At 23.6% G+C, this 19,635-nt stretch overlaps 1 protein-coding gene across 1 annotated transcript in view; it reads left to right on the forward strand.

Annotated features, from left to right (window-relative positions):
* The window catches only part of LOC122503425 (protein O-mannosyl-transferase TMTC2), a 319,531-nt gene that overhangs the window by 113,896 nt on the left and 186,000 nt on the right, over positions 1-19,635 (forward strand). The window contains exons 2-3 of the mRNA XM_043613958.1: positions 5,040-5,280; positions 15,157-15,453. Coding sequence (XP_043469893.1) covers positions 5,040-5,280; positions 15,157-15,453 — 538 coding nt within the window. The remainder of the gene's footprint in view (positions 1-5,039; positions 5,281-15,156; positions 15,454-19,635) is intronic.

The raw sequence follows: 19,635 nt of genomic DNA on the forward strand, positions 1-19,635 counted from the left end.
TTGTGGAAATAATTTAATTCTTGGGATGAATTTGAATAATTTATTAAAATAATTTAATTCCTATAAACAAATTTTTAGATAATAATTAATTTCTTTTTTAAGAATTTTATTAAAATATTTAAATAATTGATTTCTTTGAAAAAAATTCCTTTAATTTATTTCACAAAATCGAATTACTGTGAAAACTTTTTTATTCATATTATTTGAATTTTCGCTTTGAATTTTATTAAATTTTTTATAAGTAATTGAATTCTTTTGAGAAATTATATTAAAATATATAAATTTGTTTATCTAAAATTCTAAATAAATAAATAAATAAAATAATAGATTTTGAAAATATTTAAATTTCATTATTTGTAAAAATAACTGAATTCGTACAAATTCTTATTATATTAATTATTATTATCTTTTCTTATCATTAATTCAATCACGATAATTTTACAACAATAGAAAATCAAGGAAGCATTTTGAACATGTTTCGAACTTTTCAAAAGAGGATTGTATGAAGTTTTCAAACAATCTGAAACTTGTTCTGAATCGGAATATAATATATATGAATTTACTGCATTGTTCCTATAAATTTCAAGGAAAATTATTTCAAATATAATAAAATAAAATAAAATGCAGCACTGGCTTTGTTGTAATTTTTACGTAATTGACTAAAATGTGAAAATTAAATGATATTTTGGAAAATAATATAATAATATACATATTATAATTAAATTCACATTTATGAGTATTATTACCACTATTAAATGTTTTATTTCTTGAATTGTATATTATGTAATTGACGTAATTACACTTAAAATTCATTTAATTCTGCTCCACATTTATTATAAGTTAAATAAATGCGATATTAAAAAAAAAGTTATGACTTTATGGTTAGTAATTTATTTTGAAATTTACTTGGAAATAAAGAAGAATTGTTGAGGTAATATCAAAATCATCTGTTCTCTGAAAATAAATTTCAATTTGGAGGTAAGGCAGTAAAATTTCATACTGATATCAATATTATGTGCAAGTACTGAAATAAAATCTCATGCAGAAAAAGCAATAAGTTTCGTTTTCTTTTTTCTTTTTTTTCTTTTTTTAATTTCACCATCCAAGGTATATAATTTTTTACAACTCTGACTTTGATATCTGAGCTTTTGAAGTGTCTAATAAAAAAAATTACGATTCTTCTGTTTAAGGTTTTTGCGTATAGGCTATAGAGCGCGCCAAGAAGTTTTATATCCAAAACATCATTTGCTTTCAGAGCCTATGTTTCAGCGATAAAACCGCGCTTTATTATTCAAGCTCCTTCTATACCGTCTAGCTTGTGACTATTCATCAAGTCTTGAATTGCTGCCCATTTATCTAGATAAAATAAAATGAGCTTGAAATTGACCTTCCAGATCAATATAATCTGCTATCGTCATTTAGGGAGAAATACTTAAGTTGGGGTGAACACGTCATTTCTTAATATCAGATGGCCTTTAGTAGTTTTTTTTCCTTCTTTCATTAAATTTACATTCATCATAAAACTAAAACTTGGACTAATATGCATAATTTTCAATATGACCCGAATGAAGACTACCCTTTTATTCTAATGTACTTTAAATCTTTTTAATCGTCGTTTGTAGACGAAATTTCTATTTTGAGTTATTTTAATAAAAAAACAATTTTTTTTTTTAGAAAATCGGTGACTGCTTTTCTTTCATTATTTTCGTAATTATAAAATTGGTTCCATTTCGATTCAATTTCAATTGACATCCACTTTACTTTCACTCGATATTCGCACTTCACTTTCACTTCACTGTCACTTCAATATCACTTTACTTTGATTTTCTTTCACTTCACTGTCAAATTCAATTTGGGATATGAAAATTCAAAAAAAGCTAAAATTAAAATTTAAAAACAAAAATTATTAAAAATAATTGTATCATTTTCAAGAAGAAAATTAAAAATTAGGATTTTTTAATTTTTAATTTTCTTTTTAAAAATAATACAATAATAATTACTGGATGGAATCACTAAGTTTCTTTGAAAATAATTGTTTTGACGAAGAATTTTAGTCAAAAATTCTAGAAAATAATAATTGAGTTGAAATGATGAAAATAATGTTGAAAAAGTCACAGTAATAAATTAATAATATTATACGCAAAAATTTAATTATTTTTATAAATAATAAAAATTTCACAGGAATACAATTATTTAAAATTTTTTTATAAATTTCTCGGCTTTAATTCAATTAATTTCATGAAAAATACATTTTCTTACAGCGATTCAACTATTTTTATAGAAAATAAAATTGAAAAATTAAATTATTATTTTCATAAATAACAATATTCATCGCAAAAATTCAATTGCTTTTAAAAATTTTAATAAAATTCCTAGAAAAATTTCAATTATTTTCAAAAATAATAAAATTCTTTACAGCCCTTTAATTATTTGCATAGAAATTCAATTAATTACAAATTTTCTTTATAAATTTCTTTAGGAGCATTCAATAATTTTCATAAATAATAACATTTTTTAAAGGGATTTAATTATTTTTATAAATAAGAATATTCATCACATAAAATTCAATAATTTTCACAAATTATTTTAAATCTCTTTAAAAATTCAGTTAAATTCATAAATAGCAAAATTCTTGACTAAAATTCTATTATTTTCAAAAATTTTAATAAAATTTAAATTTTTTCACAAAAATTCAATTATTTTTATTAAACAAAAATTTTTACAGTGATTTATTTATTTTCGTATAAATAATAAAATTTTTTTTAGAAATTTAAATATTTACATAAATAATAAAACTTATTGCAGAATTTCAATCATTTTTAATACAATTTTAATCGAATTTTTCGAAAAATGTTCCTAATTATTTAAAAAGAATTTTTAAAAATTTGTCAAAAGAATTGAATTATTTAAAAATTTGTTGATAAAATTTAAATAATTGAATTCTCGTATAATTTTCTTATAATAATTGATTAAAAACGGAATTTCAGTTAAAGATTACCAGAATAATTGAATATTAGAATTATTATAGGATGAATTTTGAGAAATATTTGAATTTTGAAAAGGTTTCAATTAAAATCTTTGTGAATTTGAATTTTTCATACTTTTAACTAAAAATTCTGTAGAATTAATTTTTTTTTTAAATTTGGTTGAATTTCTTTTTAAATTATATAAAAATTGTATTTTGTAAGATATATTTAATTACAGAATTTCCGAATAATCGAAATTTTGTAAAATTTAATTTGTAAACAAATGGATTTAAAAATTCTTAAAGAACTTTTTCGAAAATTTTTAAAAATAATTGATTTTAGAAAAATTTTGGAAAATCTTAATTCCTATAGAAGAATAAGAACGATTAAATATTTATTTAAAAAAAAAGTTATTGATGTTTTCGAATGAAATCTTTTCTTTTTTTTGTCTAAAAAATGTTATTAAATTTTGCTTAAATAAAGTGGCCTGACGATGGCATTAAACAAATACTCGAAAACGTTTCAAAAAGCAAAAATATTGAAATAGCTTTTTATTAATTCATCTTCCAATAATCGAAAAGAAACCAATTTTATATTATAAAAAAAAATATTCAGATATAGTAAATAATAACTTTTAGATTATATAAATTTTTACCGGAATAAAACATCATAAATCAATTTAAATGGAATATTGCTACATCAATTTATTTCGATATATGAAATATTCGAAAGATTGAAAAATAATGTTTAGGATGAAGGTTCTATTAAAGGTTTTTATTATTATTATTATTACTATCATTATTCTTATTATTATTACGATAATTATTAGTATTATTATACGATCATTTTTATTATTATGATTATTATTATTAGAATTATTATTACTATTATTATTAATATCATGAAAATATATAATCTCCGAAGAAGAAAGTTCATCCTTATTGATATTGCTATAAAGCCTAAGATAAAATTAAATTACTTTGAGTTTCAGTGCGTGGTATTAGTGCTTTCCTTAAACCCACCTTCATCCTTTGACACTAAAGGACTTTCATAACATTTATATTAGTAATCTTCATAGGATAAAGTAAAGTATCTTTTATATATAAATATAAATCCCAGCAACACAATTTCCAGCGAATGTCTTTGCCTCTGGTACTTTTTATAGCGAAACATGACTTTAGTTGTACCATAAAAAAAAAATTCTTTCTATACATCTTCACTCGTCAAGCATTACTCAATTTAAAAGTAATAACCAATAATAATAATTTTTATTCATAGCTATTTTATCATCATCATCATCATCATTATTTAAGACTGACAACATTTTTTTTAACTTTCTAACGATGCGTATAAAAACTAGATATAATTTTTTTTTATATTCACAATATTTTACAATATTCCCCAATATTTATATATATATATTCATATTCAATCTATTCTATTGAATTTTATTCTATTGAACAAAATTTAATACAATGCAAAAAATAAAAAATTTGTCGCCTTCTCTTCTATAATTAAAAAAAATTTTTCCTTCGATTTTTTTTTTAAATAAATGCAATGAAAACAAGCGGTTATATTGATTTTCAATTAGCTGTCATTTATTAGAGGCATATCTTGTCAGGTGCATATGGGATATACTTGATTGAGTTTGATGTGGGGTCAAAAGCTCTTGATTTTACATTGGATATCAAGTTCAGATCGCATTTTGTGCTTTACGGTAAAGTTTTTGAAACATTATATCAGAACGTGACGTATAACATGATATTGCAAGTAGATAGGGGAAGCTTTGGTCAGCCAACCGCTTGAAGCGATACGCTTGATGCTCAAATTCTGGATGAATATGGTTTTGTGACCACCGCCCCCCTCCCCACCCCTCACACATGGCGTTTTAATCAAAATGAAACGACACTAATTTAACCTGATAATGCAAAAATCAATGGCTAATTAATTGCCCATATGAAAATTTTTTAAAAAAAGCAAAAAAATGAAAATTTAAAAATGTGTATGAAATTTTAAAATTATTCTTTTTGTTGAAAATATATAGTTAAATGGAATTTTTTGTTGATTTTCCAGGAGAGCCATTTTAACGAATCCGGATTTAAAACCAACGACGGAATGGTACAAACTTTTGGAGAATGATTTTTGGGGGACTCCACTTTATGAGAAGGGTTCGCATGGCAGTTACAGGCCACTTTGTGTAGCTACTTTTAAAATCAATTACCTTCTTGGTGGCCTTGAACCCCAAGGTTATCATCTCGTGAACATTATTCTTCATGCAGTTTGTACGGCTCTGGTGGTCCGAATAGGAAGAAAGGTAATTACTTATAATTATATATATATTTTTTAATTTTGTTCAAAACAGATTCAGTAGGGAAAAACACAAAAAAGTAGACAGGCACATCACAAATTTTGTATTTGTAGCAAAAGTTCATCATATATTTTAATCTATAGTGTTGAGTAAAATACCATATTTTAGTGTTATGTTGAACTAAATCTAGTTTTTACTACTGATGTTGAAAAATCAAAAAATATTGAGTGATGTGTCTGACGAAACTTTGTTTTCACTACTCATTTTTAAAAAGTATTAAAATTGGACGTTATGTCTGACGTAACTTAGTTTTCACTACTAATTTTTAAAAAGAACTTAAAACTGTATGTAGTTTTTACTACTGGTTCAAAAGATATACATAAAATTAAATTTTATGTCTAACTAAACCTAGTTTTTACTACTGATATAGAAAAAGTACACATAATGTCTGACCTAAACTTGCTTGCACTACTATTTTAGAAGTAGTAAAATAAATTTAGTATTCTGTCTGAAATATACTTGCTTGTACTACTTGTTTAGGAAAAGTAGTATAAATTTAGTATTGCGTCTGACTAAACCTAGTTTCTACTATTGATTTAGAAAAACAACATAAAATTAGATGTTAAGTTTGACTACAAATTCATTTTACTACTGATTCAGAAGAAATACAATAAATTTAATTTTATGTCTGACTGAACGTAGTTTTAACTACTGATATTGGAAGATTATTAAACAATAAAGGCTATGTCTGATTTAGCCTAGTTTTTATTACTTGTTCAGAAATCGTAGCGTAAATTTAGAATTAAACATACTTTTTACTACTTGTTTAGGAAAAGTAGTATAAATTTAGCATTGTGTCTGACTAAAGGTAGTTTGTACTACTTGTTAACGAAAAGTAGTATAAATTTAGTATTGCGTCTGACTAAACCTACTTTCTACTACTGACTTAAAAAAACAACATAAAATTAGATGTTAAGTCTGACTAAACCTGGTTTTTACTACTGGTTCAGAAGAAATACAATAAATTTAATTTTATGTTTGACTCAACGTAGTTTTAACTACTGATATTGGCAGATTATTAAACATTGAATGATATGTCTGACTAAACCTAGTTTTAACTACTGATATTGGCAGATTATTAAACATTGAATGATATGTCTGACTAAACCTAGTTTTTACTACTGTTTTAGGAAAAGTACTCAAAGAATAATGAATTGTCTGACCTAAACTTGCTTGCACTACTTGTTTAGGAAAAGTAGTGTAAATTTAGTATTATGTCTGACAAAACCTAGTTTTTACTACTAATTTAGAAGAACTACAAAAGAAGAATGTTACGTTTTACTTAAACTGACTTTCACTACTAGTTTAGAATAAATACCATAAGTTTATCATTATGTCTGACTAAATCTAATTATTACTACTTATTCATAAAATCCAGAATATTTATATGTTTCGTTTGACTATGATGTGCTTTTACTACAGTTTACAGGAAATATAACAAATTTAATTTTATGTCTGACCAAAAATAGTTTTTACTACTGATATTGAAAAATTACAAAACATAGAATGGTACGTCGGACATATTCTAGTTTTACTACTAATATTGCCAAATTAAAAAAATTGGGTCTGACGAGTCCAAGCTTTCATTACTATTTTTTAAAAAATACTTAAAATTGGATGTTATGTCTGACTAAACATTCTTTCATTACTGGTTTGGAAAAAATACCATAAATTTAGTATTATATCTGACTAAACCTAGTTTTCAGTACTGATTTAGAAAAAGTACAAAAAGTTGGAAGATACACGTCTGTTCATAACTTACTTTTACTACTGGTTTAAAAGACATTTAATTTTATTTCTGACAAATCATAGTTTCGACTATTGATATTGAAAAATTATAAAACATTGGATGCTATATGTCTGAAGAAACCTAGTTTATACTGCTGATTTAGAAAAAGTACAAAAGATTAGATTTACGTCTGACTATAATTTGATTTTACTACTAGTTTAGACGAAATACAATAAATTTCATTTTATGTCTGACTAAACATAGTTTTAACTACTGTTATTAAAAAATTATAAAACACATGTATGCTATGCCTGACGAAACCTAGTTTATACTACTCATTTAGGAAAAATAGAAAAAAGATCATTTTACATGTAATCTAAACTAATATTTAAAAACTGTTTTAGAAAATTATAAATAATACGAAAAATGAAATATTTCGTCTGACTTAAATTTGTTTTCACTACTGATTCACAGAAAATAGTGTTGTAATTTTTAACACCAAAAATGAATTAAAATAATTTGCAAGGCTTTTATCCTTTTAAAGGATTATTTTTTCAAAATCTTTTAAAAATAATTTGGTTTTGATTTAGACACATTGAAAATAAAAGGTAATTCAATTATTTAAAAATCAAATTATTTTTTTGAAACAGAATGTTTCAAACAGATTCAGTTCCGAAAAAGCAGACAAACATTTCACAAATTTTACATTTGTAATAGCAAAAGTTAAAAATATTTTTAAATCAATAGTGTGAATCAAGTAAAAGTAATTTTATGAAGATTTTATTAAATTTGAAATTTTTTTAAATAGAAAAAAAATTCGTTTGAAAATGAGAATAAGACGGTTTATTCACAATATTAAAGTGTAAGTGATGAGTCATGAGTTCGTTGTCAATTCGGCAAAAACGAAGGGAGAATCAGTTCTTCCCGATTACTCCAGTCTACGACGATCTTCCGGTAGATTGACACGTTTTATAAGAAGTATAATAAATCTATTTGTCTATAATTGTGACTCTTTCATTTTTAATCCTTACAAAAGACAATAATATTCTTATTTCTATTTTCTTTTCTAATTATTATTTTCTGTAAACTGAATTTAATTATCAGACGGTGTGGTAAGAAGAAAAGTAATTAATTTTCCCTCGATCATTATGATTGTGAACTGCTTCGACTGCAATTGTTTGCCCCACATTGATCCTTAGCAACTATGCATTATTCACTCGTGTTCCAATATTCTGATCATGAAAAATTTAAAAGAAAAAAAAGTATTTTGGAGTTGCAAAAGCGTTCTCTCCAATTTTTCTTTTTTATATTAAAATAAAAATATTCCAAGGTAAAATAATTATTTTAAGTCAGTATCATTAAAGTACTAAATAATTAATTTAGTACAGACTAAATATTTAATCTGGTACAGACGAAATATCAATGAATCTAGTGGTTGATAAAATGTATTTAATTAAAATTTTATTATTTTTTAAAGCAAAATAAAAAAGCAGAAACTTTTTTGAAAATAGAGACAAAATATTCCAACAGAAATAATAAAAAATCGGATAAAAATGAGGAAAGAAAAATATAAATCATATATCCAGCAATTGCAAAAGAAAGAAAAATATAAAAGATTTCAATAAAGCTGAGAAAACCCCTTATAAATTTTAAAGCTATATAAGTAAAATCCCTTATGTTTTTTATATTGGCTCAAAATATTTTCACGTTTGTGGTGAATAAAAAGGGGACTTTTGAATGTCTCCTTTGTTGACAGTTTCTGAAAAAAGGAGGGTCAAGAAATATTCAATATCACTTGTCTTTTTATTCTCTTTGTAAGCTTTATCTCAATATAGACACACGTCAGCGATAAACTTTGATGGGATAAGAATAACTTAATTTTTTTTTCGCACACAAAATCTAATATAATGTAAACATGACATCTATGTGAAATAAGCACACGATAATCTTGGTATATTTCACGTGACACTTTATCTTAGGAAAGTGTATATATACACTATACTGCGTTAAGAACAACGAAACAGGTTGACCTGAGTCCTTTGTATATACATCGTTAATCAAAGTGGCACTAGAATGGGGGAGAAATTGAAAGTTTGACTTATGGACAACAGACCTTGTAAATTCCCGCCATTGGTGTCTTCCTGGTAAAAAATTATCCAAACCCGAGGATTTCGAGGGGAAAGTTACGAAATTAATTTTTTGCCACCATGTGCTTCCCGTTACGTGCAAACATGTTCTAGATGTTTATAAGCTAAGGGAGTTTTTATTTGAGCGTCACATGTGGCGACATTTTTTGTTCCCACTAAAAGGGTATAGGATATTTTATGTCGTCAATGGTCAGGATATATTAAGAATTCCCTTTTGTTGTAATTTATTAAAAAGAAAAAAATGCCTCACAAGAATAATAAATCAAAAAAATTATTTCTTTAATTTCACTTTATTGTAAAATTAATTTTATTCAGGGATGTTACGTCAGACTAGAGGTAGTTTTAACAACTGATATAGAAAAATTATAAAGCATTGGATGCTATATCTGACTAAATCTAGTTTTAACTACTAATTTTTAAAAAACACTTAAAATTGAATGCTAGGTCTGACTAAAACTCGCTTTTACTACTGGTTTAGAAGAAATTCAATAATTTCAGTTTTATGTCTGACTAAAACTAGTTTATACTACTGATTTAGAAAAAGAACAAAAAATTAGATGCTACGTCTGACTATAATTTGATTTTACTACTAGTTTAGACGAAATACAATAAATTTAATTGTATGTCTGACTAAACGTAAGTTTAACTACTGATATTAAAAATTATAAAACATTGAATGCTATGTCTGACGAAACCTAGTTAATACTACTGATTTAGAAAAAGTACAAAAAATTAGATGCTACGTTTGATTATAATTTGATTTTACTACTAATTTAGACGAAATACAATAAATATAATTTTATGTCTGACTAAAGGTAGTTTTAACTACTGATATCTAAACTTACATTTACAACTGTTTTAAAAACAATACGAAAAATAGGATATTACGTCTGACTAAAACTTCCTTTCACTATTGGTTTAGAAGAAATGCAATAATTTCAGTTTTATATCTAACTGAACATAGTTTTTACTACTAATTAAGAAATAGTACAAAAGTTGTACGTTCCATTAGACATAACGTCAAAACTTAAATAATTTTTAAAAATAAGTAGTGAGAATTAGATTTCTTCAGACGCAGCATCCAATATTTCATAATTTTTCAATATCAGTAGTAAAAACTAGGTTTAGTCAGACATAATATTAAAATTTATGGTATTTACTGCAAACCAGTAGTGAAAACGAGATTTTGTCAGACATATCAGTCACTTTTTCGATACATTTTTTTAATCTGTAGTAAAAATTAGGTTTAATAAAACATTTACTTTTTTAAACTATTTTCTTCTAGTTAAAAATTTTCCAAATTTAATAAAATCTTCATAAAGTGACTTTTACATGATCAACACTATTAATTAAAATAAATTGAAATTTTTAGCTGCAAGTGCAAAATTTGTAGCAAAATTATAAAACATTTGATGCTGCGTCTGACAAAAATTAGTTTTAACTACTAATTTTTAAAAAGCACTTAAAATTTTCAAATCAATTTCAAATTCCCGAAAATAGTACGCAAATATTTAATTATTTTCATAAATAATAAAAAATTTTCAGGATTTAAATTATTTACAAATTTTTTATAAATTCCTTCGCAATAATTCAATTATTTTTATAAATAATAAATTTTTTTTTAAGAAATTCAATTATTTTCATAAAAAATAATTAAAAATTGTAGAAAATAATAATTGATTTGAAATGATAAAAATAATTTTGAAAATGTTACTGTAATAATATTCTTATAATATAAATCAATGATTTTATCACTCGGTCATCTTTAATTATCATAAAACATATGAAGAAATCGATCACTCAGAGTCTTCGAATCAGAGCAATCACTATCTTCATGTTTTATAAAAATATTCTTATAAGTTATTAAATTTAAAAAAATTTGAATTTGAAATGCTTATTTATTTTCTATGAAAAAGCAATATTGATTAAATATTTATTTTAAAAAAAGTTATTGATGTTTTCGAATAGATTTACAATTAGAAAAAAATTCGTAAATAGATGCATACAATGGGTATATTTCCTATTTCTTAATGATAATTTTTTAACAATTAACGAATTTTCACATATTTTTTATAAATTAGAAGGAGAAAAATTTGCATAATTTACATCAGTTAAACGAAATTTGTTAAAGAAAAAAGCAAATAATAAACAAAATGAATATGAATGTAATAATTTCAGATTTATGTCAGACTAAACCTAGTTTTCTCTATTGTTATTTAAAAAGGATAAAACGTCTGACTAAACCTACTTTTTACTACTAGATTAATAAAAGTAGCATAAGTTTAGTATTATGTCTGATTAAAACCTAGTTTTTACTACTCGTTTAGAAAAAATACAATAATTTTAGGTTCATGTCTGACTAAATCTAGTTTTTTCTACGTGTTTAGGAAAAGTAGTATACATTTAGTATTATGTCTGACTATACTAGTTTTTACTACTTGTTTAGGAAAAGTAGTATAAATTTAATATCATTTCTGACTAAATCTAGATTTTGCGACTGATATTGAAAAATTATGAAACATTGCATGCTGAAAGTTAAAGTAAACATTAAAGTGACATTCATGTTAATGTAAAAGTTAAAATTTAAATTAAAGTTACATTTAATTTCAAAGTCATCATCGAATGAAACTTCAAAGTTGTAATAAAAAATTCAATTCCAAAGTCAAAATAAAAATTGGAAATTAGAGTTACAGTTAAAAATCTTTAATATCAAATTAAAGTCGAAATCGAATCCAAATTTTAAAGTAATAGTACCAAAATCGTTTTATTTATAATTTAACAGTAAACATGTACAAAACAATATTTTCCTCTCCATTAAAATATTTTTTTTTTCAAACAAAACATGGACATTTACAATTTCCCACATATTCAGTCAAATGAAACAAATAACTTTCCAATATTCTAAATTCTACGTCAAGTTTTGCTATGAACGTTTTATATCCCTTTTGAAAGAAATTCTTATTTACATTCCTGCTCTGTTCTATATATATATCTATGTATTTCATAAAAATAAATGCTATCAAAGTATGCAACAAAAAAAAAAAAGAAAAAAAAGTCCCACTAGATAGTACGAATGTGCATTTTATTTAAATTCTCTAAATGGTTTTCGTCACAAAACTTCTGTACGAAACATATAAATTTTTTGACGAAGAGATTACAACACTGCGAATCGTTTTATCAGGCAACGCATGCTAGGTACTACATAACTTTGTTTGATCCTTTTAGTGATTCTAGCGCCGTAGGGTACAATCTGGCTGCACAAAGTAGAAATTTACTGCTTTCGATTGCAAGTAAATGAAATTTTCCTTTAAAGTACGTCAAATATGTAGATCAATTTAGATGTAAACACCTTTGAAGAATATCTAAAGTATATATATTTTCTCATAAATGTATGTACAAGATATGTATTGTCAATTTAGAGGCGTTAAACTCTTTTTATCGTGTTGAACATCAATTTTTAATTTTTTAATCCTTTTTCAGTTTAATTTTGTTTTCCAAAACTTATTTAAAACTTTTTTCTGCTTATTAAACTTTTTAAAATTAAAAATAGTGAAATATCGAACATTAAATGCTATGCCTAAAGAAACTTAGTTTTCGCTACTCATTTTTAAAAAGTAAAAGAAGTTAATTTTATGGTCTGACCCAAACTTGCTTTTACTACTGGTTCAAAAGATATATAATGAATTTAATTATATTTCTAACCAAACCCAGTTTTTACTACTGATTTAGAAAAAATACAAAAAAAATGTTACGTCTGACCTAAACTGGCTTGCACTACTTGTTTTGAAGTAGTAGTATTTTCAGGAATTTAAATACAATTCTTTGCATAATTCAATTATTTCAAAAGTATAATAAAATTCTTCGCAGAAATTCAATTATGTTCGAAAATTTAATTTCCATTTCCATAAATTTTAATAAAATTCTTTGCAAAGCTTCAAGTATTTTCACAAATTTCACAATTTAATGATTTTTAATATTTTTATAGTTAAAAAAAATTTAATAAAATTCTATAAGCAAAAATTTAATTATTTTCTTAAGTAATAAAAATTAGACAGGAATTCAATTATTTGCAAATTTTTAATAAATTTCTTCGCAATAATTTACTTATTTTTATAAATAATAAAAATTTTTACAGGGATTTAATAATTTTTATAAATAATAAAAATCTTTTTAGAAATTCAATTATTTCCATAAACAGTAAAACTCATTGCAGAACTTTAATTACTTTTAATAAAATTTTAATCGAATTCTTTAAAAAAATAATTATTCCTAAAAATTTTTGTTTAAATTCTTTGAAAAGAATTTAATAATTTATAAATTTTGTTAAAATTCTTTGAAAGAATTTAATTATTTAAAAATTTTGTTAAAATTCTTTGAAAGAATTTAATTATTTAAAATATTGTTGATAAAATTCTTTATGAGAATTCAATTTTAAAAAGCATTCAATTTTTCTCAATAAATTATTTATTTTTGTATTCAAATAATTGAATTCTTTGTAGAATTTTATAATAATAATTGATTTAAAAATAAATTTCACTTAAAATTTGAAATTAAAATTGAATATTAAAATTATTATAGCATGCATTTTTAGAAATAATTGAATTTTGAAAACGTTTCAAATTTAAATCTTTGAGAATTCGAATTTCTAATATTTTTAACTAACAATTCTGTAGAATTAATTTTTTTTTGAAAAAGTTTAATTTATTTTGCTTTTAAATTACTTGAAATTTTTTATTTTCTAATATATGTTTAATTGAAGAATTTCCGAATAATTGAAATTTCGTAAAATTTAGTAAAAACTAGATTGAGTATTATGTCTGACTAAACATAGTTTTTACTACTTGCACAGAAAAAGTAGTATAAATTGAGTATTATGACTGAATAAACATAGTTTTTACTACTTGTTTAGGAAAAGTAGTATAAATTTAGTATGGCTTCTGTCTAGAGGCAGTTTTTACTACTTGTTTACAAAAAGTAGAATAAATTTAGTATTACGTCTGACTACATCTTGATTTTACTACTGGTTGAATGCTAAAATGACTAAACCTAGTTTTTACTCCTCTTTACGGAAATGTAGTAAAATTTTAGTATTAGGTCTGACTAAACCTAGTTTTTACTTTTTACTACTTGTTTAGGAAACGTGGTATAAAATTAGTATTATGTCTGACTAAATCTTGTTTTTACGACTTGATTACGAAAAGTAGTATAAATTTAGCATTATTTATGACCAAACATAGTTTCTACTACTTGTTTAGGAAAAATAGTATAAATTTAATATTAGGTCTGACTAATCCTAATTTTAACTACTGATATTAAAAAATTATAAAACATAAAATAGTACGTCTGACTAAATCTAGTTTCACTACTGATATAAAAAAATATAAAACAGTGTCTGACGAAACCTAGTTTATACTACTGATTTAGAAAAAGTACAATAATTTTAGGTTTATGTCTGACTAAATCTAGTTTTTACTACTTGATTAGGAAAAGTAGTATAAATTTAGCATTATTTATGACCAAACCTAGTTTCTACTACTTGTTTATGAAAAGTACTATAAATTTAGTACTATGTATAACTAAACCAAGTTTTAACTACTTGTTTAGGAAAAATAGTATAAATTTTATATTAGGTCTGACTAAACCTAATTTTAACTACTGATATTAAAAAATTATAAAACATAAAATGGTACGTCTGACTAAATCTAGTTTTACTACTGATATAAAAAAATATAAAACAGTGTCTGACGAAACCTAGTTTATACTACTGATTTAGAAAAAGTACAATAATTTTAGGTTTATGTCTGACTAAATCTAGTTTTTACTACTGATTTAGTAAAAGTACAAAAAAATTGATAATTGTAATGTCTACCAAAACGAGTTCCTCTTGATTATTATCAATAGCGAAGTGACATTTCCGAAATTCTAACAACTTAAAAATTCTTGCAGGTACTTCCAGGACACACATTGGCTCAGACAATTGCGGGTCTTCTTTTTGCCGTGCATCCAATACATACTGAAGCCGTAGCCGGTATTGTTGGTCGAGCGGATCTTTTGGCTTGTCTCTTTACTCAGACTGCATTTCTCGCATACACAGTGCATTGCGATCAAACACGATCGCTTTTGCCACTGTTGCTTACCTTGATCTCAGCGGTCTTAGCAACGTTGGCCAAGGAAACGGGAATATCATCATTGGCTCTCTGTCTCTTGTGGGAATTCTGTTACAGCGAGTCAAATATTCGCAAGGTAAGGTTCAAATGCGGTAGCCCTGTCTATGATACTAAACAGTTTCCCTAAGTAAGCAAATGCATAATTAAATGGGAGACACGCCAGAGTCGTCGATGCTTAATTCCTCAAAAGCTTTCCTCATTAGAGAACCGTGTTCATTATAATTGAGAAAATAATTTATTAGTCAAAGCTAAATAATTACTCAACTTCAATGTGAACACAGAAGTTGAATATCTTATACGTTAAAAATCATAACTAATTAACCAAACATGTATAATTTTCTGATTATCTTTATCGTATTTTGAGAAAAGTCTCCTGATTAATTAAAAATACAAAATTTATGTTTCCATCGAAATACAATTTTGTTTTTGTATTCGTTTTATAGAAACATTCAACAGTATTAATATTTATTACTTTTCAGTTTTACTGATTTGTCTTTTTTTATTTGTTACGACACTTTCTGTACATATAACTAAAATAATAACGCTACATTAAAAATTAAAATTAAGATTTTTAAAACTTTCATATTCATACATTTCAGATTTATATCTTTATGTTTTACAATACTTAAAAATTACCGACTAATAAAATAACTATTTCATATTATAAGAATTATAAGAATATTGTTACTGTAACTACTTTAAAATTATTTTCATCATTTCAATTTTCAATTATTATTTTCTAGAATTGTTAATTAAAATTCTTCTTTAAATCTATTATTTTTAATAATTTTTGAAAAATTTCTTTGAAAATTATCAAATTAATTTGTTTACAATTCAGTTTTACGAAATTTCAATTATTCAAAACTTCTTCAATTATATGTATGTTAGAAAATAAAAATTTCAAATAATTTGAAAATAAATTCAATTAAACTTTTAAAAAAAAATTGATTCTACAGAATTATTAGTTAAAAATATTAAAAATTCAAATTTTCAAAGATTTTAATTTGAAACTTTTTCAAGATTTAATTATTTCTAAGAATTCAAGCTATAATATAATGCTCTTAATATTCAATTTTCATTTAAAATTTTAAGTGAAATTCATTTTTAAATTAATTTTTATTAGAAAACTCTTCTAGAATTTAATTATTTGAATATGAAAATAAATATTTTTTTGAATTATTGAATTTTGCTTAAAATTGAATTCTCATAACAAATTTTATAAACAAATTTTTAACTAATTGAATTCTTTGAAAGAATATTTAAATAAAATTTTATTATTTATGAAAGTAAGGGAATTATTGAGAAGAAATTTATAAAAAATTTGCAAATAATTGAATTCCTATGGAATTTTTATTATTTAAGAAAATAATTAAATTTTTGCGTAGATTTTTATTAAATTTTTTTCAACTATAAAAGTAGGTATTAAAAATCATTAAATTGAGGAAAATTTTTGAAAACAATTGAAATGTTGCCAAGAATTGTATTAAAATTTTTGAAAATAATTTAATTTTGACGAAGAATTTTTCTATTCTTAAAAATAAATGTAATCTTGAAGAGAATTTAAAAAATGTTTTGTAAATAATTTAATCTTTGAGATAAATATTGTAACTTATGAAAATAATTGAATTTTGCAAAGAATTTTATTGAAATTCCTGAAAATAATTTAAATTCTGCTAAGAATTTTACTAAAATTTTTGATAATAATTATTAATTATTAATTAATTTAAGTTTGGAGAAGAATTTTGCTATTTATAAAGATAATTGAAATCTTGACGAGAATTTTCTAAATTTTTCTGCGAATTATTGAATTTTTGAAGTGAATATTGTTTTTTATGAAAATAATTGAATTTTGCAAAGAATTTTGCTATTTATGAAGATAATTGAAATCTTGACTATGGTTTTTAAAAATTTTTTGAAAATAATTGGAATAGTAGGTAAAAAATTTTTTATATGGATAAAATAATTGAAATTATTAAAATAATTGAAATAATTAAAAATAATTGAATTTCTGCAAAGAATTTTTATTACTTTTGAAAGTAATTGAGACAAATATTGTTATTTATATAAATATAGTGAAATTTTGCAAAAAAATTTATTAACATTCCAAAAAATAATTAATTTTCTACAAAGAATTTTGATATTTATCAAGATAATTGAATTCCTTTGAAGAATTGAGTTAAAACCTTTGAATTAGTTAAACATAGGATATTAAAAAATTCAACTAATTTCAACAGAATTTAAATTAAAATTTATCAAAAAAATTAGTTCTACAGACTTATTAATAAAAAGTATAAAAAATACAGATTTTTCAGAGATTTGAAGAATTTGATACCTTCTTAAAAGTTCATTATGTCCAAAAGTTGATATTATTCATTGTAACGTTTCCAAAATTAAATTATTTTTTGAGAGTTATTAACTAAAATTCTTCTATAAATCCAGTATTTTTAATAATTAATTAAATTTATACTACAAAATTTAACTAATTCCAGAAGAATTAGAATTCTGAAAGTTTTTCAAAAATCTGAGTTATTATTTGAAAATTTATATGATAAAATTCTTTCTCAATGAGAGGACACAATTTTATAAAATAAAAATTAAATTTTATAATTTGTATTGCCAGATAAAATTATTTTACAGTTGCTAAAATTTTCTGCCATTAGTTTAATGAATTTCAAAATTCTATCAAAATTAAACCTCTAAATATTGTATAGTTTGTCAATTCTATTCACTGTTCTTTACCCACTACAAAGGGTCATCTATCATCTCCCTATAATATATCATCCACATAGAGACCACAACAAGGACAATAGTTCCTAAAGTGATCTCTATATTCCATCTAAACTACCGTTTCCAAACAGCTACTAAATCTACAATAATAAATTGCATTAATTAAACTTAAAAGTGACAACAGAATTACAAAGTGCTCTCTCACACTGTATTTTATTATATTCTAAATTAAAATTCTCAGAAAATTAAAAATAAAATACAAGAAAAAGTCAATAGTAGCCTTTCGTCAAATATAGATTGTAAAAAAATTTTAGAGAAAATAAAATTACCACCCCGACTCGTTGAAATAAACGAAAGTCGATTTAGGGTCGATGGGTCGTTACAAGTGGTAAAGTGGTAGACACAAGCATTATATGTAGGCTTTCCAGTTTTAAAAAGTGTGTATAACTGGATGAATAGTGAGAAAGTGGCGTTGTCAGCATTTTACACGATTATATATTACTCACTCGTGTTATATCTACGTGTTATAGTGAAAATTTTGCATATACATTTATAACAAAAATTAACACACTCCAGTTAAAATAACTATATACAATTATATAAAATTAAAACGAATTATAAAATTGTACCCTTTTTGTAAAATTAACTATTATATATTTAGTTGAATATTACCTGATTATTATTTATTTTAAAAAAATTATTTAAGCTAATTGAAGTATTATTTGCACAAAGACCATATAATGACAAATGTGAACAAAGTTTGTCTGTAAAGGGTCTCAGATTGCTTTGACAGATTTGAGATCCATTGAAATTCACAATTCATGAAGCATGACATCCTTTTGGAAGTGCGTCAAAGGAAGGTTTAATAGTATTATCGTATTAAGGTTATATATGCAAATGATTATGTAATTAATTATTCCTAGTAAAATTACTCAATAGTAACAGTCATTGGCAATTAGTTAAATATTATTGATTCAACGAATTTGATATATATATATATATTTCAATTTTGAAACCAGATAACGTGGAGATTAATTCTTTGTTACTGAAGATTCCTTTGACGAATTACGACTTAATTAAAACCGTTTTTAACAATTAAGTAATTTTTACACTTCTCTTTTAGATTTAATTATTAATTATTTAATCTTTGTTGGTTAAAAACTTTCGTTTAAAAACAATAACATACATTTAGTATTATGTCTGACTAAATAAATTTTCACTACTGATTTAGAAAAATATCAACAATTTGTTGTTATGATTTACATGAACTTGATTTCACTGCTGGATTAGGAAAAAATGCAATAACATTACTTTTATGTCTGTCTAAATCTAGTTTTAACTACTTATTTAAAGAAAGCACGAAGAAGTAGATTTTAGTTTAGAAAAAGTTTCAGTCATTGGTTTCTATGTTTGACGAAACCTACTTATCACTACTAATTTAGAAAAAGTAGAAAAAATTGTATTTAACGTGTGATCTAAACTTGCTTTTACAACTGATTTAGAAACAATACGAAAAATAGAATATTACGTC

This window comes from Leptopilina heterotoma, unplaced genomic scaffold (assembly GCF_015476425.1).
Source record: "Leptopilina heterotoma isolate Lh14 unplaced genomic scaffold, ASM1547642v1 Lhet_261, whole genome shotgun sequence".
Classification (NCBI taxonomy): Eukaryota; Metazoa; Arthropoda; class Insecta; order Hymenoptera; family Figitidae; genus Leptopilina; species Leptopilina heterotoma.